This window comes from Triticum urartu, chromosome 7A (assembly GCF_056163025.1).
Source record: "Triticum urartu cultivar PI428250 chromosome 7A, HENAU_Tu73, whole genome shotgun sequence".
NCBI lineage: Eukaryota > Viridiplantae > Streptophyta > Magnoliopsida > Poales > Poaceae > Triticum > Triticum urartu.
Window position 1 is genome coordinate 444,397,094 of NC_141879.1, and position 27,359 is coordinate 444,424,452.

At 45.3% G+C, this 27,359-nt stretch overlaps 1 protein-coding gene and 1 pseudogene across 1 annotated transcript; both read right to left on the reverse strand.

Moving 5' to 3' along the window:
- Positions 1-310: 310 nt before the first annotated feature.
- LOC147959887 (uncharacterized) lies at positions 311-2,005 on the reverse strand (annotated as a pseudogene).
- Positions 2,006-12,320: 10,315 nt separating this feature from the next.
- LOC147959888 (protein FAR1-RELATED SEQUENCE 5-like) lies at positions 12,321-14,946 on the reverse strand. Its single transcript, XM_087532984.1, has 2 exons — positions 13,085-14,946; positions 12,321-12,502 (listed from the first exon to the last, which is right to left on the reverse strand). Exons 1-2 carry the CDS (start codon positions 14,910-14,912, stop codon positions 12,321-12,323), a joined length of 2,010 nt encoding a protein of 669 aa, XP_087389110.1. The 5' UTR covers positions 14,913-14,946.
- Positions 14,947-27,359: the final 12,413 nt, after the last annotated feature.

A 27,359-nucleotide genomic window follows, 5' to 3' on the forward strand; every position in this document is an offset into this window, starting at 1 on the left:
GCGCGGATTAGGCGAACCATTAACGCCGACGCAGTGAGCCGTCCCGTCGCCGGCGTCGGTCCGCGGGCGGCGCAGATTCACACACCACCGCCTGCACATGCCCGCCGCTTGACCGCCCGCGCACGCCGCCCTCATTAATCGCCGGCGCCGATTCGCACGCCGCCGCCTGCCCTTCTGCGCCCCTTGACCGCCCGCGCACGCCGCCCTCATTAATCGCCGACGCCGGATTCGCACGCCGCCGCCTGCCCTTCTGCGCCCCTTGACCGCTCGGCGGCCCACCGGCATTGATCGCCCCACCCACCGCTACGCCCTATAAAAAGCAACTCGCGCCCTCCGTCGGCTCGTCGCACCGCCCTCGCCTCGCCTTCTCCCTCGTCGCCGGCGCCCTCCTCTTGCGCCCTCCACCTCCTCACGCGCCGTGCCTCTCCCTCTCGCCGACGATGGCCCGCCCCAACTTGACGATGGAGGAGGCGGAGGAGCTCGCCCACTTCGGCATCCCCGCGGCGCCCGACGTGCGCCTACCGGCGAGGTGGCGCCTGAGCATCGACGGCGTCCCCATTGCGCCGGTGCCCGAGGTCGGCACCCACCTCTTCGCCCGCGCCGTCGGCCTGTACAGGGCTCGCCTGTCGCCGGAGGAGCTCGCCGACCCCCAGTACGCCCCCAACAACCCTGGCTGGGCGGACCGCCTCGCCGACGATCAGCTGCGGCGTCTCCACGCCTACGCCGGCCCGCACCTGCCCACGAAGCACAACCGCGCGCGGCGGCATGAGCTCTGGGACGGCCGCACCTTCGAGGAGGTGGTCGCGCCATACCGCGCGCAGGCGGTCGCCGGTGTCGTGCCTGCTCCGCCGGGGGACGCCTTTGAGCTGTACCGCCGCGGCGAGGCGCGCTCGACCCGCGTCCGCGTCGACTTCGGCTTTCAGCGGTACCGCGGCACTGTCCGCCTCGGCCCCAGCGATCGCTGTACGGCAGGCAGGAACGGCGCCGGGTCCAGCCATACGGCGGGCAGGGACGGCGCAGGGTCCAGCCGCGCCCCTCCGCCCGAGCCGCAGAAGCCAAAGCCGGCGTTGGTGGCGGAGTACAGGCGGCTGGCGGCGGAGGCCGGCGACCCGGACGACATGCCGGGCTACCTGACGGTGCTCCAGGAGTCAAAGAACATGCCGCAGCCGCCGCCACTCGTTCAGGAGTACATTCAGGTCGCCCCGGGCGCCGTCCACCCGGAGGACTTTCCCGGGTACCACGCCGCGCTCGAGGACTCGATGGCTGCGCCGGCCGTGCCCGTGGTGCCCCTCGACGACAGCAGCAGCAGCAGCGACGACAGCGATAACGGCGACGGCCTGTATGACGAGGATGACTTCGGCGGCATGGAGGACGAGTAGTTTAGGGTTTATTTGAAAATGCCGTTTAGTAATGTTTAATTATTTTCGTAATGTTCTTTAGTTAAGTTTTATTTCTAGTACTATGTAAAATATCTATGAAAACTCTAATGAAATATCGAGTGTTTGAATGGATGGTTTTTAAATGTTGTTGAACTATCAAGTGTTGAAATCGATACTATTATTTTTAGTTTTAAAAAGAGTTGTACTGGAAGAAAAATGAGAAAATAATTAAACTAGAACAGTAAATATAAAACCAAACAATTAAAAATTGACATAATATTTGCAAAACAAGTTAGAAGATGTTTTTTTAAAAACTATTGTATTTTAAAAAAAATTCAGAAAAAAAACTTGAATTGAAAAAAACCTATGTAAACTAGAAAAGTAAATATAAAACCAAAAATAACAAATTGACATAATACTCGCAAAACAAATTAGAAGATATATTTTTTAAAAAAAAATTGTATTGTAAAAATAAAATAAAAAATTAAAATTAAACTAGAATTGAAAAAAACCTATGAAAAAAATATATTTAAACTGGTGCGGGCGAGCTCCGGCACGCGAGGTGCGAGCGGCCTGCCGCGGCGCTGCGCGTTGACTGGCGAGGTGGGCCGCTGTAAGGCGCGCATGCGAGCGGCCTGCCGCGGCGCTGCGCGTTGACTGGCGAGGCGGGCCGATTTCAGTAGTCCTAGTGGGCCGCTGGAAGGCGCGCCTGCGAGCGGTCGAGGGCGCAGGGGCGGGGTGGATGGTTTCGTTTAGTCCCACCTCGCCCGCCGAAGGACGCCCAGACCGGCTTATATAGGCGGATTCAGCCACCCTATCAGATATGATAGATAGTAATAATGTGATTTGAGTTTGCATTGTCCGGGCAGCTCTGCCGCCGCTGCCCGGACAGTGTTACACTGTCCGGGCAGCTACGGTAGTGCTGCTAGTGCATTGTAATTCAGATCACATCATTATTATGTATCTTATTTTTGATAGTTTAGTATTTTATGCAAAGTTCGTTTTATTAATACATAAAGTTTTGTAATATTTTTGTCCGGTCAGCGTCTTTGTTATTTAAAATTCATGCATCATATTAAGAAGGTCAATTTTTAAATATGAAGAGCACGTTGCGTCACGTCCGGTCAGCATTTAAAGTGTTTCGACAGAAAAAATTATAGAAAATTCATAAAATGGCAAAAAGCCACGAAACTTGCCATGCATCCTATTCATGATGTTACAAGACTGTGGAAAAAAAATTGGGTTCATTTGAAAGATGTCGAAAAATAACTCGTTTTCGGACAAGGCCTTTGCTCCTACCCGAACGGTCTACGGAGAAGAAGGTCAATTTTTTGACATCTTCAGAATGGCCTGAAAGTTTGCATGTGAGTTAGTATGCCCACTCCCACACATAATCCAAAAATTTATGGTATTTTGATACGAAGAGCACGTTGCATCACGTCCGGTCAGCATTTAAAGTGTTTCGACCGAAAAAATTATAGAAAAATCATAAAATGGCAAAAAGCCACGAGACTTGCCATGCATCCTATTCATGATGGTACAAGACTGTGGAAAAAAATTGGGTTCATTTGAAAGATGTCGAAAAATAACTCGTTTTCGGACAAGGCCTTTGCTCCTACCCGAACGGTCTACGGAGAAGAAGGTCAATTTTTTGACATCTTCAGAATGGCCTGAAAGTTTTCATGTGAGTTAGTATGCCCACTCCCACACATAATCCAAAAATTTATGGTATTTCGATACGAAGAGCACGTTGCGTCACGTCCGGTCAGAATTTAAAGTGTTTCGACAGAAAAAATTATAGAAAATTCATAAAATGTCAAAAAGCCACGAGACTTGCCATGCATCCTATTCATGATGTTACAAGACTGTGGAAAAAAATTGGGTTCATTTGAAAGATGTCGAAAAATAACTCGTTTTCGGACAAGGCCTTTGCTCCTACCCGAACGGTCTACGGAGAAGAAGGTCAATTTTTTGACATCTTCAGAATGGCCTGAAAGTTTGCATGTGAGTTAGTATGCCCACTCCCACACATAATCCAAAAATTTATCGTATTTCGATACGAAGAGCACGTTGCGTCACGTCCAGTCAGCATTTAAAGTGTTTCGACCGAAAAAATTATAGAAAATTCATAAAATGGCAAAAAGCCACGAGACTTGCCATGCATCCTATTCATGATGGTACAAGACTGTGGAAAAAAATTGGGTTCATTTGAAAGATGTCGAAAAATAACTCGTTTTCGGACAAGGCCTTTGCTCCCTACCCGAACGGTCTACGGAGAAGAAGGTCAATTTTTTGACATCTTCAGAATGGCCTGAAAGTTTGCATGTGAGTTAGTATGCCCACTCCCACACATAATCCAAAAATTTATCGTATTTCGATACGAAGAGCACGTTGCGTCACGTCCGGTCAGCATTTAAAGTGTTTCGACCGAAAAAATTATAGAAAATTCATAAAATGGCAAAAAGCCACGAGACTTTCCATGCATCCTATTCATGATGGTACAAGACTGTGGAAAAAAATTGGGTTCATTTGAAAGATGTCGAAAAATAACTCGTTTTCGGACAAGGCCTTTGCTCCTACCCGAAAGGTCTACGGAGAAGAAGGTCAATTTTTTGACATCTTCAGAATGGCCTGAAAGTTTGCATGTGAGTTAGTATGCCCACTCCCACACATAATCCAAAAATTTATGGTATTTCGATACGAAGAGCACGTTGCGTCACGTCCGGTCAGCATTTAAAGTGTTTCGACCGAAAAAATTATAGAAAAATCATAAAATGGCAAAAAGCCACGAGACTTGCCATGCATCCTATTCATGATGGTACAAGACTGTGGAAAAAAATTGGGTTCATTTGAAAGATGTCGAAAAATAACTCGTTTTCGGACAAGGCCTTTGCTCCTACCCGAACGGTCTACGGAGAAGAAGGTCAATTTTTTGACATCTTCAGAATGGCCTGAAAGTTTGCATGTGAGTTAGTATGCCCACTCCCACACATAATCCAAAAATTAATGGTATTTCGATACGAAGAGCACGTTGCGTCACGTCCGGTCAGCATTTAAAGTGTTTCGACCGAAAAAATTATAGAAAAATCATAAAATGGCAAAAAGCCACGAGACTTGCCATGCATCCTATTCATGATGGTACAAGACTGTGGAAAAAAATTGGGTTCATTTGAAAGATGTCGAAAAATAACTCATTTTCGGTCAAGGCCTTTGCTCCTACCCGAACGGTCTACGGAGAAGAAGGTCAATTTTTTGACATCTTCAGAATGGCCTGAAAGTTTGCATGTGACTTAGTATGCCCACTCCCACACATAATCCAAAAATTTATGGTATTTCGATACGAAGAGCACGTTGCGTCACGTCCGGTCAGCATTTAAAGTGTTTCGACCGAAAAAATTATAGAAAAATCATAAAATGGCAAAAAGCCACGAGACTTGCCATGCATCCTATTCATGATGGCACAAGACTGTGGAAAAAAATTGGGTTCATTTGAAAGATGTCGAAAAATAACTCGTTTTCGGACAAGGCCTTTGCTCCTACCCGAACGGTCTACGGAGAAGAAGGTCAATTTTTTGACATCTTCAGAATGGCCTGAAAGTTTGCATGTGAGTTAGTATGCCCACTCCCACACATAATCCAAAAATTAATGGTATTTCGATACGACGAGCACGTTGCGTCACGTCCGGTCAGCATTTAAAGTGTTTCGACCGAAAAAATTATAGAAAAATCATAAAATGGCAAAAAGCCACGAGACTTGCCATGCATCCTATTCATGATGGTACAAGACTGTGGAAAAAAATTGGGTTCATTTGAAAGATGTCGAAAAATAACTCGTTTTCGGACAAGGCCTTTGCTCCTACCCGAACGGTCTACGGAGAAGAAGGTCAATTTTTTGACATCTTCAGAATGGCCTGAAAGTTTGCATGTGAGTTAGTATGCCCACTCCCACACATAATCCAAAAATTAATGGTATTTCGATACGAAGAGCACGTTGCGTCACGTCCGGTCAGCATTTAAAGTGTTTTGACCGAAAAAATTATAGAAAAATCATAAAATGGCAAAAAGCCACGAGACTTGCCATGCATCCTATTCATGATGGTACAAGACTGTGGAAAAAAATTGGGTTCATTTGAAAGATGTCGAAAAATAACTCATTTTCGGTCAAGGCCTTTGCTCCTACCCGAACGGTCTACAGAGAAGAAGGTCAATTTTTTGACATCTTCAGAATGGCCTGAAAGTTTGCATGTGACTTAGTATGCCCACTCCCACACATAATCCAAAAATTTATGGTATTTCGATACGAAGAGCACGTTGCGTCACGTCCGGTCAGCATTTAAAGTGTTTCGACCGAAAAAATTATAGAAAAATCATAAAATGGCAAAAAGCCACGAGACTTGCCATGCATCCTATTCATGATGGTACAAGACTGTGGAAAAAAATTGGGTTCGAAAGATGTCGAAAAATAACTCGTTTTCGGACAAGGCCTTTGCTCCTACCCGAACGGTCTACGGAGAAGAAGGTCAATTTTTTGTCATCTTCAGAATGGCCTGAAAGTTTGCATGTGAGTTAGTATGCCCACTCCCACACATAATCCAAAAATTTATGGTATTTCGATACGGAGAAGAGCATGTTTTCTGGGTGTTTTCGCGGAGAAAATCGTAGTAAATGCATCGAGTGTCGAAACACACCCAAATTTTGCAGGTGTGCTTGCGTGGCACACTGTAGCGCGTCAAAAAAAAATCCCGGAATTTCATGGCTTTGCGAAAGAGAACACATACTGAATGCATGTCGCACCCCGGACCGACACCTCAGGTTTGTGCTGTGAGTACATGTCAACATGGACGAAACGCACCCAACTTTTGCATGCGCGTGTGACTGACCCCCACGGTCTCGCACGTCAGATTACGACGGAATCGGAGTACGAACAGAAGTCGCGTCACGTCGGGAGACGTTTTCTGGGTGTTTTCACGGAGAAAATCATAGTAAATGCATCGAGTGTCGAAACACACCCAAATTTTGCAGGCGTGCTTGCGTGGCACACTGTAGCGCGTCAAAAAAAAATCCCGGCGTTTCATGGCTTTGCGAAAGAGAACACATACTGAATGCGTGTCGCACCCCAGACCGACACCTCAGGTTTGTGCTGTGAGTACATGTCAACATGGACGAAACGCACCCAACTTTTGCATGCGCATGTGAGTGACCCCCACGGTCTCGCACGTCAGATTACGACGGAATCGGAGTACGAACGGAAGTCGCGTCACGTCGGGAGATGTTTTCTGGGTGTTTTCACGGAGAAAATCGTAGTAAATGCATCGAGTGTCGAAACACACCCAAATTTTGCAGGCGTGCTTGCGTGGCACACTGTAGCGCGTCAAAAAAAATCCCGGCGTTTCATGGCTTTTTAAAAGAGAAGACATACTGAATGCATGTCGCATCCCAGACCGACACCTCAGGTTTGTGCTGTGAGTACATGTCAACATGGACGAAACGCACCCAACTTTTGCATGCGCGTGTGAGTGACCCCCACGGTCTCGCACGTCAGATTACGACAGAATCGAAGTACGAACGGAAGTCGCGTCACGTCGGGAGACGTTTTCTGGGTGTTTTCACGGAGAAAATAGTAGTAAATGCATCGAGTGTCGAAACACACCCAAATTTTGCAGGCGTGCTTGCATGGCACACTGTAGCGCGTCCAAAAAAAATCCCGGCGTTTCATGGCTTTGCGAAAGAGAACACATACTGAATGCATGTCGCACCCCAGACCGACACCTCAGGTTTGTGCTGTGAGTACATGTCAACATGGACGAAACGCACCCAACTTTTGCATGCGCGTGTGAGTGACCCCCACGGTCTCGCACGTCAGATTACGACGGAATCGGAGTACGAACGGAAGTTGCGTCACGTCGGGAGACGTTTTCTGGGTGTTTTCACGGAGAAAATCGTAGTAATAGCATCGAGTGTCGAAACACACCCAAATTTTGCAGGCGTGCTTGCGTGGCACACTGTAGCGCGTCAAAAAAAATCCCGGTGTTTCATGGCTTTGCGAAAGAGAACACATACTGAATGCATGTCGCACCCCAGACCGACACCTCAGGTCTGTGCTGTGAGTACATGTCAACATGGACGAAATGCACCCAACTTTTGCATGCGCGTGTGAGTGACCCCCACGGTCTCGCATGTCAGATTATGACGGAATCGGAGTACGAACGGAAGTCGCGTCACGTCGGGAGACGTTTTCTGGGTGTTTTCACGGAGAAAATCGTAGTAAATGCATCGAGTGTCGAAACACACCCAAATTTTGCAGGCGTGCTTGCATGGCACACTGTAGCGCGTCCAAAAAAAATCCCGGCGTTTCATGGCTTTGCGAAAGAGAACACATACTGAATGCATGTCGCACCCGAGACCGACACCTCAGGTTTGTGCTGTGAGTACATGTCAACATGGACGAAACGCACCCAACTTTGCATGCTCGTGTGAGTGACCCCCACGGTCTCGCACGTCAGATTACGACGGAATAGGAGTACGAACGGAAGTTGCGTCACGTCGGGAGACGTTTTCTGGGTGTTTTCACGGAGAAAATCGTAGTAAATGCATCGAGTGTCGAAACACACCCAAATTTTGCAGGCGTGCTTGTGTCGCACACTGTAGCGCGTCAAAAAAAAATCCCGGCGTTTCATGGATTTGCGAAAGAGAACACATACTGAATGCATGTCGCACCCTAGACTGACATCTCAGGTTTTTGCTGTGAGTACATGTCAACATGGACGAAACGCACCCAACTTTTGCATGCGCGTGTGAGTGACCCCCACGGTCTCGCACGTCAGATTACGACGGAATCGGAGTACGAACGGAAGCCGCGTCACGTCAAAAAAAAATTGTGTGCCACACTGTAGCGCGTCAAAAAAAAATTGCGGCGTGTTCGGCGGTGGCCGCCGTCGCTATAGGTTGGGCGCTATAGGTTCGGCGGTATCGGGCCTGGGCCCAGACGGCGGACGAATTTTTTTTACTTTTACAGCGCCGTATACCGCCACGCACGGCGGAACCCTATCCACACCATTCGCCCCCCGTACGCCGCCCCGTGCCCCAGTCGCCCCCACCACGATCGCCCTACAACGATCGCCCTCAGGCGCGCAACGATCTCACCGCACGTGCGGCGCCGTCTATCGCCGTCCACAGTTAACGGGGCTCGTTGGCACAGACTGCCCCCACGCCCGCAGGCGCAGATCGCCGACGTTGGGAAGTCTGCTTTCGGCTCCGCCACAGCCGTTGTTCGGCGGCTGTCGCCCGGATTAAGGTCACGTTTCCCACCTTGAACAATTTCTGTTGATGCTATTCCGTAATCATATGTATTAATAGCAAAATATTAACATGCAGTATGGATATCGATGGTGTGATTCCATGTTCCATAGAGAAGTGGATAAGTCTCGTTGACAGATTTACCACCGCTCAGCGATTTAGGTTCTACGAAACAGGCTTGGAAGAGATGTTGATCATTCCGTCAGTACAAATGAGAGATTTTTTGCTGCATTTTATGTTGTTAGGTTATAACCCAAACAGCAAAAAATTCATGATACAAGAAAATAGTGGCAGTAAAGGCCTAATTTCACTTAGACCGGACGATGTGTTTTCAATATTTGGGTTCAAGAATGAAGGTGAGGATGTTTTTCGCATTCTTGCGACGGAAGGAAAAGAGTTAGTAAAGAAAATTCCTATTCAGTACGTTCACAAAAAAATGGTCAGATAATGATAGATGACTTGATTCAAAAAATTGTGAGGAATAAATCCGCCGATGATGAATTTCTTCGGATGGCTGTTCTTGTTTTGCTTGGGACCATTATTGCACCCATGTCGGCTGTCTCCATACGAAAGGAGTACTACGCGTTGGTGCATGACGTGAAGCGGATAAGCACGTTGAATTTTAACGTGTTCACTTTGCGAACTTGTTTGACGGAGATTGGTAAACTCAAGGAGGACGGTCGTGTGAGGCAATGGCCATGTGGCAACCTAGCCCTACTCCAGGTATGCTATTAATTAATGCTATTTCATATTCCTTCAATTTATGTGTTTGTAACTTATTTTGTCTTTTGTTTTGTAGTACTTATATTGGGAGAAGGTGCAGCCAACCACTGGCCCGAAAAATGACCCGTTGCCGTTGCAAGTTCCCCTAATGAAAAATTGGACTGAATCTAAAGCGGAAAAACGAGACAAGTACGACCTGGAAAATGGTCGTGGCCATGGATTGGTAATATTATAATGCTTATTTACTTGTACATTGATTTTGCATTGAGAATGTTATGTACTCATGTTGTCGTTGCATACTCACTTTGCAGATTGATGACTGCATTACGAAGGGGTATAGAATGAAAAAACTTGCAGATGAACAAGCTGAAAGCAGTAAGAAACATAGTAGCTGAAAGTCATCCGTTACGGGAAAGAAAAAAGTGGACAACGTGTCCGAGGTCCCTGCTAATCTAATGCCTTTTATGGACCGGGTTATGAATGATATGAAGGAAATTCGTAAGGAATTATTTTGTATGCCGGAGTTATGCGCACAGGTAAAAATGTACCAACTCTGCTATGCACTTTATTAAACTCGATAAATTAATAAAAAGATATAACATGTGAATGAGCTTACTTTTGCAGATAGTGTTAGAGAAAATGAATAAAATAGGTGTACGGTACAAACCGGGCACAATGGCAGAGGATGAAGAAAATCTGTATGGACAGAATAGTGAGTCCAGGTATGAAAACAAGTATCCTCAAAAATAATTTCAGTATGATGACAAACACACACCTAATGGCCGAAATGGCAGTGGGCATTATGATTTGGATTCTGAAGAAGGGAATTCGTTCAAATTCAGTACTGGTCACCTGAGTAGCTTTAAAGATGAGAAGGAGGATCCTATAGATGTCCCGGAGCAGTCAGGAAAAAAAAGAAGCATCATCTCTAAAAACTGATGAAATAGAAGCTGCAAGATGGCAAGTCCCTCAAAATGAGCAAGAAGTGTCACAGGCCTTGTCAGATGGTAATAGCGAGGTAGAAGAGAAGAAGATGGTGATTCCAGCGAAGCGAAAGCGGTGTGGGTCAAAGTACACGAAATCTCCTTATGTTAAAAAGACTCCGAGAAAACGTGCGAAACGTATCGCGAAAACGAGTAAGTTAAACATGCTATGAATATATTATTGGAAATTGTGTAGTATAAATTTGTACTTTAACTCTATTGACTTGTGTTGTAGAACTGTTTAATGAAACAACCCCTCAATTTGATCATTCTGTGGATGATATGGTGCATGCCGCTGTGCAGTACGTGAAAGCGTACGAGCACTCACCAAAACATAAGAATCATGAAATATTCAACAACGGTAAAGAAGAAGGACTTTCTGCGGACCGAGTTTGCCAGATACTTAACCATGCATGGATATCCGGTGATGTATGTATCTTTATTGTCATGCTTATGTCATGCGTTAAGTATGTTGCATCCATCTTAAATTTACTCATTTATTTCAGGTAATTGACGCTTATGTGACGTACATATCGGATTCAAGTCTCGTCAAAGACAGGTATATTGTACCCACATATAGATCTTCCTGGTTATTGAACACTCGGTCAAAGTCAGTAAGATGAGGGAAATCAGTAGACGATCCAGAAGGTTTAAAACATGCAAATGAACCTCTCAACAGATGCATGACAGAATATTTTGCAAAACCGAAGGTACCGTTTGTATTGCAGAATTGTATTTTCATTACTATCTTATGTGAAAGCCGAGCTTACTAACAATATTTAAGTTATGAAATAGGCTAATTTTGCATTAAATAAGGATAAAAACCATTGGATTACATGTGTTTTGCACACTACAAAGAAAGAGTTCCAATTCTTGATTCTTTGAGGGGGGAATTAAATATCTCTGAAGCTACCAGGATATTCGTTGAAATTTTTGTAAGTTGCGTATTCATGTGTGTACAATTAACCATATAATTTGTTTACCGTATGTAGTCAACATGTTCATATTTTTTTGTCAGAGAGAGCAACTTGCAGGAGATATTGAAGATGCAAATGACAGTTCTATTATGTCGTTCCCGGATGTGTCTGCATGGCCTATAGTCCCCTACGACATGCCTTAACAAGAAGATGGGTGAGTTACATGTACCATGTGCTTTTGAAATATATTAATTGGTCAAATGCTATCTTACTTAACGTGCTTTCAAAATTGCACTTATGTTTTTTTAACATAGGAACTCATGTGGACTGTTCGTTCTTCGCTGTTTTCAATACTGGGACGGAGAAAAATTTATTAATCCTATTTCTCAGGTGGGTACATTTTAAGTAAGATAAATTAGTACATTATATCATATATAAGTGAAGAAAATAATATTATTTTTATTACTTTTCAGGAATCTATTGATAGTTCGAGAGAAAGAATGATAGCTGGAATTATTATGTCCCCCGAAAATAAGCTTACAGAAGTGAAGAACAAAGTAATTCGACTTGCGAAGAACAAACAAAAATAAATATATCATACGACAATTCAATGTGATTGTCGAAATATTATTTGTTCATGACTGAGAATTATGTGTGGATGCTTTATTTCTTTATGTGAGTTTCAAATATTTTTAGCATGTCAAGTTTATATTACCTGGCAAATTTATTAAAAATATATTTTATCATTTCTTATTTTACTATTTTATTTATAATTTATGTTCAATGAGTGTTCTCGCGAATAAACGATTTTTGGTTTTAAAATACTCTGACGATATATGACGATGATATCTCAAAGGCGAGCGCCGCACTTTTGGCGCTACATGGCGCACGTGGGCCGTGTCATCTGCCAGCGGGCGCGCGGCGCGCGTCGCCCCAGGGTTGGCCGTTGCCGGCACCGAGGCTGATTCTACCTCGCCCCGCCGCGCCGCACGTTTGGCGATACATGGCGCACGTGGGCCGCGTCATCTGCCAGCGGGCGCGCGGCGCGCGTCGCCCCAGGGTTGGCCGTTGCCGGCACCGAGGCCGATTCTACCTCGCCCCGCGTGCGCCCCTCTGCGCCCGAGGGCGGAGTCAGCCTCGGGATCGCCCCCGCGGCGCCTACCGGCGGCTGTGCAGCGCCTCGGGATCGCCATCCGCGGGGCGCCTGTTAACGTAATTTTTTTAGGTTATAGCAACCGGCGGCTGTGCAGCGCCTCTGATCGCCAAACATGCATGATTTATATACAAAATTATATATTGATACAAAAAAATATATATAATACATATCATGTTAAATTTATATAACGCATATCATATTATAACGTAAAATTTGTATGCCGCATATCATATTAAGAACAACGAGTATAGTGCCAACAAATATGACATAAGTAAACAGTGATTACATGTCTTCCGTGTCAATGTAACGAAACAAATATGTAAGTACTATTCTTTAAGACAACCAAATAAATCATCAAATGTAATCAAAAGTTGTTCTTTTTATTCAAACATTTCTTTGCTATGATCATCATGCCATGTTCCTGCATAGAAAGATTGTAATATACGTCAAAAATTTGTAAAGTATTAACTAAACAAGAAAATAAAGTTAATGAAATGGTGTGCTCATACTTTGGATTCTGAGGACAATTGTTTTTTAAATGACCATTTCCTCTGCATAAACCGCATAGACGTATAGGTTTCTCATCAAAACCTTTGGGTCTACCGTTTGTAGTCACGCCAGGTTCCTTACCACGGCCTTTGTTATTCTGCCCTTTCGGTGCTCCTTTTGTATTGATTTTTTCTGGATCACCAACAAAAACATGATTTTGATTCGGCACAAAAGCATCATCATGTGCAACTGTATGCTGTCTCACGTAATCTTCCTCCTGAACATCCTTATTTGCTATCACATCCTCCAGAGCAGCCTTCAGTTTATCAAATAGAAATGGTTTATGACATGCCGCATGATTTGCTTCCGCAGAAAAAATAGTCAACTCACTGTACTTAGTTCTCTCCTCAGTACCTGCCCATCCCCATGCGAAGAGATCGCTAGTGCGTTTCACGGGCAGTCCACCTCTATCATTCTTGCTGAATCTTCGCAGCACTAAGCACCTAGGTAAGTCCTGCACGTTCAACCTGGCTAAAACATAAAGAACATGCTTGCATGGAAGACCTTTATGTTTCATACTATCACAACTGCACTTCACTGTTTCTTCTGAATTACTAGGTGTATAGTCCACTTTGAATCTCAGTTGCCTGTTATTTTTCCATGCCACTATGAATCTCCTACTGATGGCTCCACTCAGTCTATCTATGATCTCAAGATCCGCTGCCTTCTTCATTTCTTTCTGCAAGAGGTAAAAGTTCACCGCAGTGAAGTCACGGGCAGCGGCTTTTTCAATGCATTTGAAATCGTCGAGTACTACTATAGGGAGTGTCTGTGTGGACAGGCAGTCGTCGTGTGACTCGTTCTCACAGAGCCGAACAATGCAGTTCTCATAATGCACAACCATATCAACAATTGTCATGCCAGAGTCAAGATGCATATGAAGGCAAGAGTTCAGACTCTCGCTCCTCTGGTTACTCCGCATACCAAGGAAGTACCCACCGGTCAGATATGATGCAGCCCATAGCCTTTTCTTCCGGTACATCCTACGCAACCATGTTTCAGTTTTCTCCGACTCCCATTTAGCTCTAAAAGCTGCCCATCTCGCCTCAAACTCATCATGTGTAGTGGCATAATAAATAAGAGGCCTGAACTCCTTAAGGGACTTGTGGTGGAGGTGTTTCTGCATGTTTTTCTCAATATGCCACGAACATAGTCGATGCCACACATCAGTAAGGACCTTCCTGACGGCCCTTATCATGGCTGCGTCTCCGTCAGTAATTACAGACCTCGGCTTCTTTTGACAATGAGCTCTTAAGAAAGTATGCAACAGCCAAACGTATGTATCCTCCATCTCATCTGACACAACTGCACAACCGAACACAGTGGTGCAACGATGATTGTTTAGACCAACAAAAGGTATGAATGGCATTCCGTACCTATTCATCTTGTAAGTGCTGTCGAAGACGATTACATCACCAAAGTCAAGGTAATCCCGACGTGACTGAGAATCACACCAAAACATATTCTTCAGCTTTCCTTCTGCGTCGGCAGTGTGCTCAAAGAAAAAGTCTGGATCCCTTGTCTTTCTCGTCATCATGATACCAATTGCAGTGTCTGCATCACCCTTTGCTAGCAACTTCATTTTCTCCCTATAACACATGTTATAAAGCTTCCTCCTCCCGAAACCAGCCAGTGCATATGATCCATACCTACTAACGAAGTTGTCATAAATCCAATGTTTTTTTAGCCCAGCACCTGCCATTGCTAAGATCTCGAGCTTCTGGTATTCCTTTATCTGATTATGAGATCGAAGATATATAACTTCATCTGGTCTAGCAAGAGTGTGACTATGATCATCGCTGAAACTGCTCACATACCAAATGGAGCGCTCTCTGTCAAGCTTCACAGTTAGATGGGCCTCACAATAGCACCGAGTCTCCGCTCTTAGCCTGCGCTTCTTCCCTTCCATGGTACAAAACTTGGCCTGTCGTTTCCCAGACCTTGAACAGAGAAACCTCCTCAACCGCCTATGTGCGTCGATACCCTTACTATATTTCAAGTTGTCCCTCCTAATGCTGAAGCCTCGCTTTTTCGCATAGTTGTTATAGAAATCATATGCCTCCTCGTCTGTCCTGAACGTCATGGACATCACCGTCCAATGCCTGTCCAGTGATTCTTGCTGGTATTCATCGTACCCAGTATCAAAATTGCACTCATCACCATCGGCATCATCGTCGGTTTTCGCACGCGTCACCATCCTCGTCCTGAAAAAAATACAATGAACAGTATATGTCAGTAAGTAGTTGTATAAGGACTATCATATGTATTCACTTTCCACTACTTACTTTGCTCGAGCTGTTATTATAAGATGCATCGATATCGTTTTCGTCATTGCCATCATCGGAAAAATTCCACTGATAGTACCCTTCCACTTCCATCTGTGCAAATTGTAAATATGATATATAAGACTTGATGCGTATTTAATTTCACTTTAAAATAACGTACATAATTCTAAACCTACATGGCTTTCGCTTTCAGCATATGAATCATCTACATCCATATCCTCATTGTCATCATCCCCTCCTATCTGTTCACAGGCGAACATATTATTGTCATCGCACATGCTTGTATTTAATATGGTTGAGAACATGCAGACCACTTACATTGCCACTATAAGACTCATCCAAACTCATATAATTTTCGCCGTCATGTTCGTCTTCATCCAATGACAATGACCCGTCCTCGCTACCGCCATCATCACCGTCATATCCTATTTCAGCCTCAATCTATACACGTTCATATATAATCAAATACCCATTCAAACATCACGTAACATCTTTTCAATTCAAATCCGTTCTTAAATTACTATGCCAGCGCCTCGCGTACCTCGTTGCCTTCGTCAGACATGAGGCGGTTGTCCCCGGATACGAGCTGCCGGCGGCGGAGGCGTCTGCCCGACCGAGGCGGTTGTCGGCGTAGCGCACAGCGCGTGCGTTTTTTTCGTCAGCCAGGTACTGCCAGAGATGTCGGCTGCGGTGGCGGCGCGAGAGGAGGCGGGTGAGGCGTCTTGAAGATAGGGTTCGCCGATCAGTTTTTTTTTAATCACTCGGGCGCACGCAGCGGACGCGGTGTGGGGGCGTGCATGCGGGACGTGGGCGCCTACGGGCGCCCATGCATGCGGACGTGGGCGCGTACGGGCGGTCGTACGTGACAGCGCCGTACGGCGACGCCGGCGCGCCTATGGCGGGCGGGTATTTTTATACGGCCTGTGAAAATGACCGCCCCTACCCTTTATACGTTTTAGGGAGGGGGGTGTACCGAAGACCACCTCAAATAATAATACTTCAAGCATACTAACCAAGCAATCATGTCTTCTCAAAATAACATGGCCAAAGAAAGCTATCCCTACAAAATCATATAGTCTGGCTATGCTCTATCTTCACCACACAAAATAATCTAAATCATGCACAACCCCGATGACAATCCAAGCAATTGTTTCATACTTTTGATGTTCTCAAACCTTTTCAATCTTCACGCAATACATGAGCGTGAGCCATGGACATAGCACTATAGGTGGAATAGAATGGTGGTTGTGGAGAAGAAAAAAAGGAGAAGATAGTCTCACATCAACTAGGCGTATCAGCGGGCTATGGAGATGCCCATCAATAGATATCAATGTGAGTGAGTAGGGATTGCCATGCAACAGATGCACTAGAGCTATAAGTGTATGAAAGCTCAAAAAGAAACTAAGTGGGTGTGTATCCAACTTGTTTGCTCACGAATACCTAGGGCATTTTGAGGAAGCCCATCATTGGAATATACAAGCCAAGTTCTATAATGAAAGATTCCCACTAGTATATGAAAGTGACAACATAGGATACTCTCTATCATGAAGATCATGGTGCTACTTTGAAGCACAAGTGTGGTAAAAGGATAGTAGCATTGTCCCTTCTCTCTTTTTCTCTTATTTTTTTATTTTTTATTTGGGCCTTTTCTCTTCTTTTTTATGGCCTCTTTTTTTCTCTCCTTTTTTATTTGGGCTTCTTTGGCCTCTTTTATTTATTTATTTTTCGTCCGGAGTCTCATCCCGACTTGTGGGGGAATCATGGTCTCCATCATCCTTTCCTCACTGGGACAATGCTCTAATAATGATGATCATCACACTTTTATTTACTTACAACTCAAGAATTACAACTCGATACTTAGAACAAAATATGACTCTATATGAATGCCTCCGGCGGTGTACCGGGATATGCAATGAATCAAGAGACATGTATGAAAGAATTATGAATGGTGGCTTTGCCACAAATACGATGCCAACTACATGATCCTGCTAAGCAATATGACAATGATGGAGCGTGTCATAGTAAACGGAACGGTGGAAAGTTGCATGGCAATATATCTCGGAGTGGCTATGGAAATGTCATGATAGGTAGGTATGGTGGCTGTTTTGAGGAAGGTATATGGTGGGTTTTAGGTACCGGTGAAATGCGTGGTACTAGAGAGGCTAGCAATGGTGGAAGGGTGAGAGTGCGTATAATCCATGGACTCAACATTAGTCATAAAGAACTCACATACTTATTGCAAAAATTTATTAGTTATCGAAACAAAGTACTACGCGCGTGCTCCTAGGGGGATAGATTGGTAGGAAAAGACCATCGCTCGTCCCCGACCGCCACTCATAAGGAAGACAGTCAATAAATAAATCATGCTCTGACTTCATCACATAACGGTTCACCATACGTGCATGCTACGGGAATCACAAACTTCAACACAAGTATTTCTCAAATTCACAACTACTCAACTAGCATGACTCTAATATCACCATCTCCATATCTCAAAACAATTATCAAGTATCAAACTTCTCTTAGTATTCAATGCACTCTATATGAAAGTTTTTATCATATCCCTCTTGGATGCCCATCATATTGGGACTAAATTCATAACCAAAGCAAATTACCATGTTGTTCTAAAGACTCTCAAAATAATATAAGTGAAGCATGAGAGTTCATCTATTCCTTCAAAATAAAACCACCGCCGTGCTCTAAAAGATATAAGTGAAGCACTAGAGCAAACAACAAACTACTCCGAAAGATATAAGTGAAGATCAATGAGTAGTCGAATAATTATGAAACTACGTGAAGACTCTCTAACATTTAAGAATTTCAGATCTTGGTATTTTATTCAAAAAGCAAGCAAAACAAAAGTAAATAAAATGAGGCTCTAAGAATATCAAACATCATGTGAAGAAGCAAAAACTTAGGATCAACTGATACTAACCGATAGTTGTTGAAGAAGAAAGCTGGGATGCCAACCGGGGCATCCCCAAGCTTAGACGCTTGAGACTTCTTGAAATATTATCTTGGTATGCCTTGGGCATCCCCAAGCTTGAGCTTTTGTGTCTCCTTAATTCCTCTCATATCACGGTCTCCCTAAATCTCAAAAGCTTCATCCACACAAAACTCAACAAGGACTCGTGAGATAAGTTAGTATAGACCATTACCAAAACCTTATCATACTCTACTGTAAAAAATCACTAAAATTATTATTCAAAATTGCATACTAAATGTCTCTGCATATTTAATAGTCATATCCTCAAATAGAATCATTAAAGAAGCAAACATATGCGAACAATGCAAACATAACAGCAATCTGCCTAAACAGGACAGTCTGTAAAGAATGCAGCAACATCCATACTTCCCTAACTACAAAAATTATGAAAGAAAATTCCCACTGTAGTAAATTTATCAGATCTTAATATTCAAAAGTTTTAAGCATTTTATCACATTCTTACTTTTCTAGGGAATTATTGCAACAGCGGTAAACTTTCTGTTTTCAAACAGCAACATGAAGACTTGTAACATAGGCATAGTAAAGACTATCAATGCCACTTTTATTGTAATAAAAGATGCAAAAAATTGTTCTAAATAGCAGCAAGAAAATCCTAACAAAATAAATTGACGCTCCAAGCAAAACACATATCAGGTGGTGAATAAAAATATAGCTACAAGTAAAGTTACCGATGAACGAAGACGAAAGAGGGGATGCCTTCCAGGGCATCCCCAAGCTTAGGCTCTTGGTTGTCCTTGAATATTACCTTGGGGTGCCTTTGGCATCCCCAAGCTTAGGCTCTTGGTTGTCCTTGAATATTACCTTGGGGTGCCTTTGGCATCCCCAAGCTTAGGCTCTTTCCACTCCTTATTCCATAATCCATCGAATCTTTACCCAAAACTTGAAAACTTCACAACACAAAACTTAACAGAAAACTCGTAAGCTCCGTTAGCGAAAGAAAACAAATCGCCATCATAAGGTACTGTAATGAACCCATTATTTATTTATATTGGTGTTAACCCTACTTTATTCCAACTTCTCTATGGTTCATACCCTCCGGTACTACTCATAGATTCATCAAAATAAGCAAACAACACGATGAAAACAGAATCTGTCAAAAACAGAACAGTCTGTAGTAATCTGGATCAAACGTATACTTATGGAACTCATAAAATTCTCAAATAAATTGCTGGACGTGAGGAATTTATCTATTAATCATCTTAAAAAATAATTAACTAAATATCACTCTCCAAATAAAAATGGCAGCAATTCTCGTGAGCACTAAAGTTTCTGTTTTTTACAGCAAGATCAAAAAGACTTTCCCAAGTCTTCCCAACGGTTCTACTTGGCACAAACACTAACTAAAACATAAAACCACATCTAAACAGAGGCTAGATGGATTATTTATTAGTAAACAGGAACAAAAATCAAGGAATAAAAATAAAGTTGGGTTGCCTCCCAACAAGCGCTATCGTTTAACGCCCCTAGCTAGGCATGATGATTTCAAAGATGCTCACATAAAAGATAAGAATTGAAATATAAAGAGAGCATCATGAAGAATATGACTAGCACATTTAAGTCTAACCCACTTCCTATGCATAGGGATTTTGTGAGCAAATAACTTGTGGGAACAAGAATCGACTTGCATAGGAAGGTAAAACAAGCATAACTTCGAAACTTTAAGCACATAGAGAGGAAACTTGGTATTATTGCAATTCCTACAATCATAAGTTCCTCCCTCATAATAATTTTCAGTAGCATCATGAATGAATTCAACAATATAACCAGCACCTAAAGCATTCTTTTCATGATCTACAAGCATAGAAAATTTACTACTCTCCACATAAGCAAGATTCTTCTCATTCGGAATAGTGGGAGTATCATAAGAGACCCGAATACTATAAATTGTTTCCACATTAAAAGAGTAATGTTCAGAAAAGGGGTAATCATAATCATGACAAGTTTTATAAATATAATCACTACTTCTATAGCATAAGTATCATCACAATAATCATCATAGGTAGGAGGCATGCTATCATAATCAAACCGGCTTACCAAAGATAGCAGTGGTCATGGCATGCACGTGCCGCTTTATGCTGGTCAGTTCATCCGCCACCGGTTTGAGTGCAGCCTCGGCATCTTCTGCTCGTTTGATTAAAGCGGATTTTTCAGTGGCCCAATCCGCCCGCTTCTTCTTGAAGCTCTCCTTAAGCTGTTCCATGGCGCTTAAAGCGCTGGTTAATTCCTCTTTTGCTTTGGAGGTTTCAGCTTGTTGGGATTTCAGATTATCTTGGAGGTCGGTGACTTGGCTTTCTTTCGTCTTCAGCTCAGCCTGCATGCAGACAGTTATATCATTCAGCAAAACGGTACAAGGACTGAAGTACCAACCACATAACAAGTTATGCACTTGGCACTTGGGGGCTAATGCATATTCGATCTTCATCTTTCAATTGCTTGCAAAGTCCCAAGATCAATACAAGTATTCAACTTGGCACTTGGGGGCTAATGGCTATTTGCTCGTATATATTGTAATGCGGCGATCTTAATTACTTAAAGTCCCGGTTTAACTACACTAAGTTGAACCGGCCCTTGGGGACTACACGAGCGAATTTCAAAGTATTAAGATTTGTATTAGTAAGTCCCGGTTTGAAAGAAGATTACAAACCGGTCCTCGGGGGCTAGGAGCATCAACAAGAATTGAAATATACAAACAGGAAAGAGCATATGGAAGTTACCTCATATTTATCTTTCATCATATTTACCAGACCGGCTTCATAGTCACGACTGGTATACAGCCGGTTCAGGTAGCCGGAATGGATTTCTTGGGCGTTCAGAGCAGCGTAAGTCGCCATATCAGCATTCCACTTGCCTTTGCCAAAGGTAGCAAATTCCTCCTTGGCAGAATGTTTGGACAAAGCGACAGGATTGCTTGGCTCTGTATGGCCAATGCCAGTAATGATGACCTCATCATCCTTGGTATCGCCGATTTGCACTGGGGCTGTTGGCTTGTCAGTAGGCTTTGTTGGACCAGTGGATTTCTCAATCCGGATAGAGCTTGTGGGCTGATTGACAGGACTTGAGGTATAAATAGGACTCTCTTTAGCAATAAGATCATCGTCTTGCTGCGGCAGATCATTGGGTATATCCTCAGGAATAGCCGCTTCAAGATCTGGTGTTTTGCCCGGTTCAAGGACGGCATCTTCTTCGGTCGCTTTGTCCAGACGAGCCTTCTTGCTTGGCCTAGGCTTGGCCCTGAAAGGAATAACAAAATCAAATACAGCATATGTTCCAAGGCGATGTGCTGCAAATATTATGATAAGTATAGCTTACCCAAGCACCGTTTTGAGCGGTAGCAGCTGAGTAGCCGATGACTCGCCAGAAGATGAGTGGGAAGCTACCTGGTAATCAGAGTCAGATGGATTAAGAGGTTGACGAAAGCAGCCCGCTTTAGGACAAGCACTGACAAGCAAATTAGAGACCTCTGAATGGCGTTTCCGAACCGGACTGTTCGGTAAACCGACGGAGGTAACTACCTGGCCGCTGTGCCGGGTTGTGCGACGAGCTTCGTGCTGTTGGGTCTTCATAAGAAATTTGGGATCCAAATAAGCAAGAGGATGAGAAAATTTAACTTTCTGGTTTGCCTGATGGATTTTTAGTGAAGGCAAAGGTTCTGAATCGGAAGAGAGAATAATTACCTCTGCAGCATCAGCATGGCTGGCTTCGGCATCATCCTGACAAATATCATCATCAATAAGACGCATGAAGAATAAGCCAAGTGAGTCAAACCCTACCTCAAGGTCCGGATTATCCACATCATCATCAGGAGCCGGGTTAGAGGATGCAGTGGTTCTTTTCCTGTGGGCAGTCTTCTTCACAGCTTTAATCTTTTGCCAGGTTGCTCTTTCCGGTTTGTCTGGTTTTTCTGGTTTCTCCTGCGGCAGTTTCTTGCTCCAAAACGGGTCATTGCCCTGGTTACACAGACACTGACATTAAACAATGACCAGATATATCAATAGCAGATTTAGCAAAAAGAAAAATCAAACTCTTACAGCTGGCGGTTTGTTGGTGGAACAGAAGGGAAGCAGGCCGGTTTTAGCACAGATGTGTTCCGGTTCATTCAGCATCTTATTCACAGCCTCTGTGATTTCTTCATCGGTGAGCTGGATGTTGGAATGTCGTAGTGGGTCATCAACACTGCCAGTATACTCACACATCAAACCGGAGCGCTGACTAAGGGGCAGTATGCTCCATGATATCCAACAGCGGGCGAGATCAACCCCTGTTAAACTGTTGGCCATAAAGGCTCTGAGCATCGACAGTTGAGGAGCATATTTGCTTCTCTCCTGGGCAGTCAATCTTTGCGGAAAGGGGTGTGTATTGCTGAGCCGCTCCGGACGAAAGCCAGGCAAGGGATTTTCACCAGCAGGGGAGGTGTCTTTGCAATAGAACCATGTTTGATTCCACTCTTTGGGGTGGTTGTGCAGTTTGGCGTGAGGGTATGTGACCTCTTTCCTTTTCTGAATCGCCACGCCACCCAACTCCGTATTGGAGCCGTCAGTAAACTCAGTACGGCGGTTTAGATGGAAACAGTCTCTGAACAATTCCACTGTGGGCTCCTCTTGAAAGAACGCCTCACAGAGCACTTGGAAGTGATACATGTTTGTAACAGAGTTGGGGCCAGTATCTTGTGGATGGAGTTGAAAATTGGCTAACACATCCCGATAAAATTTAGAACCGGGCGGTTTAAAGCCCTGGGCTAAGTGATCTACGAAAACGACGACCTCTCCTTCTTGAGGTGTGGGAGGGCATTCTTTTCCAGGAGCCCTCCAATGGATGGTATCTTTGCTGCCTAAGGCACCGATCAGGACTAAATCGTCTAGTTGAGCCTCTGTGATGCGAGAAGGAACCCAGTTGCACTCATATACTTGCTTGGCCATGATGAAATCTACAAGGTAGATGATCCCGGTTCAAAAATGCATTGATTAAGGTACAGTGGTATGAGCAATGTTAAACCGGAGACTGACCTATCTAAACCGGAGTTTTATGAAGCAACAACAACTGGCAGTTCAACAAGGGGACTGATGGTATATACCGGTTTGGCAATTTTTTCTACAAAGTTAAACCGCCTAATCTAAGCATTGAAACAGCTGAGATTGCGGATGGATAAGTATGCAGAAATAGATTTCACAAGATTTCTCTGCAGCGTTGGATCTGAAGCAAGTTCAAAAAATAAGAAAACTATTCAAAAGCTCAAAGCAGAACAATATTGAATCAATGGGCAGAAATATATGTGAGATCTATGGTCTTGGGCATGAAACTAAAGGCGGATACTAAAAGCTACCGCTACACAGAGCAGGGGTTCACAGATGCATCCAGGAGCTAGTATATGAACACGAACAGGTGATGAACACTGCAAGAACACGAAACCCTAGAACAGATCTGTGTTGAGAAGAGCAGAAGGCTTACCAGAGTTGAGGAAGACGCGGAAGGTTGCCGCGGTGCTCTGGTGCGTTCAGGTTGATGCAGCGGCCAAGGTTGGTGCAGAAGTTGACGGTGGCGGCGGAGCTCTGAGACTGGCGACGCGAGGAAGACGAAGAAGAAAGGCACGAAGGGGAGAAAAGAAATGACCCTTCGGTCCTATTTATAAGGCAAAAGGACATGTGTCAGGCGCGACCATCAAGGGGCCACGAAACGGAGCTGTCGCCTCGATTTTCGCAGATCTATTAAACAAGGAAGCATAATGGATAAGCTTCGTTATGACAGGTGACGTCACTCCGGTTTACAGCAATCAGAGAAGATGACATCTTGGCGGTTTACCAATTTGTGAGAAGATGTTGAAGATGAAGATTTTTGCTAAAGGATTGACATGAACATGTTCAAATCAATCTGGGGCCTAATGTTGGGGATATTATTACTGGGCGTAAACCGGCCTGTCTGGGCCGGATTAACTTCGTCAGTAGTTAAGTATGTTAAAGCCCAAGAAGGCAGATGAGGACTCAAGGCCCATGGTCGGTTCAAGGCCTGTAGCCCTAAACCGGCGTTAGTAATTAACTTATATTGTAAGTTAGGAATAAGTAGAGATCAAACCGGACACATCTATGAGCCAGTATTGGGACTCTGTGAACCGACGGGCGTCACCCGTGTATATAAGGGGATGACCCAGCGGCGGTTCAAGGACGACAGACAACAACTCGAGACATAGGCGAAGCTTGTTTGCTCCCTAGTCATTGAAACCCCATCAATTCCATCACAACTAGACGTAGGCTTTTACCTTCATCGAAGGGGCCGAACTAGTATAAACTCTCTTGCGTCCCTGTGTCCGCTTTAACCCCTTCAAGCTAACCCGTCGCGATGGCTCCACGACTAAGTCCTTTCTCTAGGACATCTGCCGTGAAAAAACCACGACAGTTGGCGCCCACCGTGGGGCTATCGCATGATGGTTTTAGGTTCTTGGAGGGCCGCTTTGAAGGACTCGAGGGCTATGTTGTAGGCCGGATGACTAAGAGTCGTTGCGGCAAGCTCTACATCGAAGACGCAGGCTGGGGCCCTGAGGCCGGCTCAGTTGAGTACGGGTACCGGGTCCCCTTTGGTGGCATTCACGTTTTCATTGGCAAGATCGGTGAACCGGGCCCTGAGCCGGACATCTGCACCGACGTTGTCGAGACGGCTCAGCGTGCGCGATCCACCCGGGTTAAACCGTCCATGAAGCATGCCTTCATGGGAGTCATCCATGGAGGAAGTTATGAGGACGGATCGAAATCTCGCGGCGAGACCGTCGTTTGTTCCGATGACGAGTCATCGACCGGAGAAACCGAATCTCTTTATCAGCTACAAGATGGCCGGATTGGGGGCTGTTCCGATGGCGACAGTATTCCGGACCCCTCTGATGTGCCCAACCGAGTTGGAATATTCATGGCCGGCACACAAGCAGCGCTTCATTCTTCGACCGCTGCGGCAACAACCTCCGGTTCAGCAGCAGCGACGGCCGCCGGGGCAGGAGGCCCTGTGCGCCCGCCGGCTCAAGTTCTATCAGGGCTATTTGATGCATTGGCTGTGCTTATGGCGGAAGCTAATCCGGCGGATCAGGACATCCACAACGCAGAAATTGCAAAGGTAAAGGAACAGATCACCCAGGCCAAGGCGGATCTGGCAGCTGAGGACACCAGGATGGCCACAGAGCGGGCCGCTCTAGACGCACAAGCCTACAGGCTCATGTTGGACCAGAACGCGTCGCAGGAAGTCATGAGGAGGAAGTACCGATCCCGTTTGCCTCCGGTTTTCGAGGCCAGAGACCTTCTCAACACCCCAGGAGCAGGAACCAGTAATCCGCTGGAGCGAAACCGGGCGGAAGCTCCTGAGACCGGTGCGCCGGTTCAGCCTCGTCGGATGGACCCGCCTTGTCAAAACACCGTTATACCTCCGGCTGTTTTAACACCTCCGGGTCACTACTCCAACCCAATGGATAATCTCGTCGCCGCTGCAGCACGGCTGGAGGCCATTCCAATTGAAGGTGACTCGCCGCAGGCAGTAGAGACGCGACGGGTCAAGGAGCTTCTGAGGACAGCTTTGGTCCAACAGGAAGCATACTCGTACAGCCGCGACCAGATCCACTCGACCCCCCGTCCAAGCCGGAGCTATAGCAGACATATGGATGAACCGGCAGTGTCGAGTAATGAACGACGTGGAGCACCCCGTGGCAACAACTCGGCGGGTGGTGCTGATAACGCTCAGGAAGTGGTGGACCGGGCCCGAGCGCGCAGGGAGGCCGAGTTAGCCGCACAGCATCAGGCTCGGCAGCTCACGCCGGTTCGTCCAACTATCTCGATCGAACCTGGTGTTACTTCTAGTTCTTTGGGGGTGCCTTGCCTTGTCCCCGCTTTACGCAATGTGCGCCTGCCCAAGGATTTCAAAGGCCCACGCAAAGTACCGAATTACACGGCGGATCAACCTCCAGAGACATGGGTGGAGAGCTATGAGATGGCCATGGAGATGCTTGATGTGGATGATGCGGGTGTGCGAAATACTTCACCATGATGCTTGAAGGAACGGCCCGTACTTGGTTAAAAAGCTTGCTGGCTAATTCTATCAGTTCATGGGCCCAGTTACGAGCCTGGTTTATCAGCAATTTCAAGGATACATGTAAATAGCCTATGTCGATAGTGGACTTAGCTGCCTGCGTCCAGGAGGAAGGAGAATCGACGACTCATTGGACGCGCCGGGTTTCACAAGTGTTGCATTCATCAGACCGCATCAACGCTGACACCGCTGTATTAACCCTAGAAGGCAACTGCCGGTTTGGGCCCCTAAAACTGAAGTTGGGACGGATGAAGCGTCATTGCACTGACATGGGGACCCTCATGGCTACTTTGGTAAAGTATCCTGATTCTGATAGTACCAAGGATCCTGAATCTGATGATGACAAGGCAGGGAAGGGAAAGAGGAACAACAACTCCAAAGGTCAGCAGCATCACTGGGCAGGCAATGGTGGTGGAGGCAAGCGCAAAGCAGATGGTAACATGGACTTTGTGGCTAATACCAACACGCAAGACAATGGCCAACGACGCAAGGGTAAACCGAAAAATCGCAACAGGGCACCCAACCCTAACCCGGACCGCCTAAACTATCTGCTGAGCCAGCCTTGTCCAAGACATGGGACGAAGGAGGCGCCAGCAAACCACCTTTGGAAGGATTGCTTCGTTATGCAGGAGTTCAAGAATTCTAATGCTTTTCGGTATGATCACGGCTCTGGCGTTGGCTCAGGGTCCGGGCTGGGTTACGGTGGAGGAAATTCCGGTTCGGGATTTAATGGTAATCCGGGCGGACATAATAATCAAAATAGTGAGAACAACCAGGGTGGTTACAACCAACAGTAGCAACAGTCAGGTTACCAGAGCAACCCAAAGCAGTTGAGTAGTGGGCAGTACCATGTCTTCACCACTAGCTTGGACAAGCGAGACCGGAAGGTTCAGAGGCGGGCGGTCAACTCTGTTGAACCGGCCATACCCCGTTATCTACGCTGGTCTGAACAGCCAATCATAGGGAGCAGAGAGGATCACCCTCCCCAGGTTGATAATCCGGGTCAGTT

Coding starts and splice junctions, on each gene's coding strand:
- LOC147959888 (XM_087532984.1), bottom strand. CDS start 14,912: ATGGAAGGGAAGAAGCGCAGGCTAAGAGCGGAGACTCGGTGCTATTGT. Junction 12,503..13,084: donor GCAGAATAACAAAGGCCGTG/GTAAGGAACCTG, acceptor TTACGTTAACAG/GCGCCCCGCGGATGGCGATC.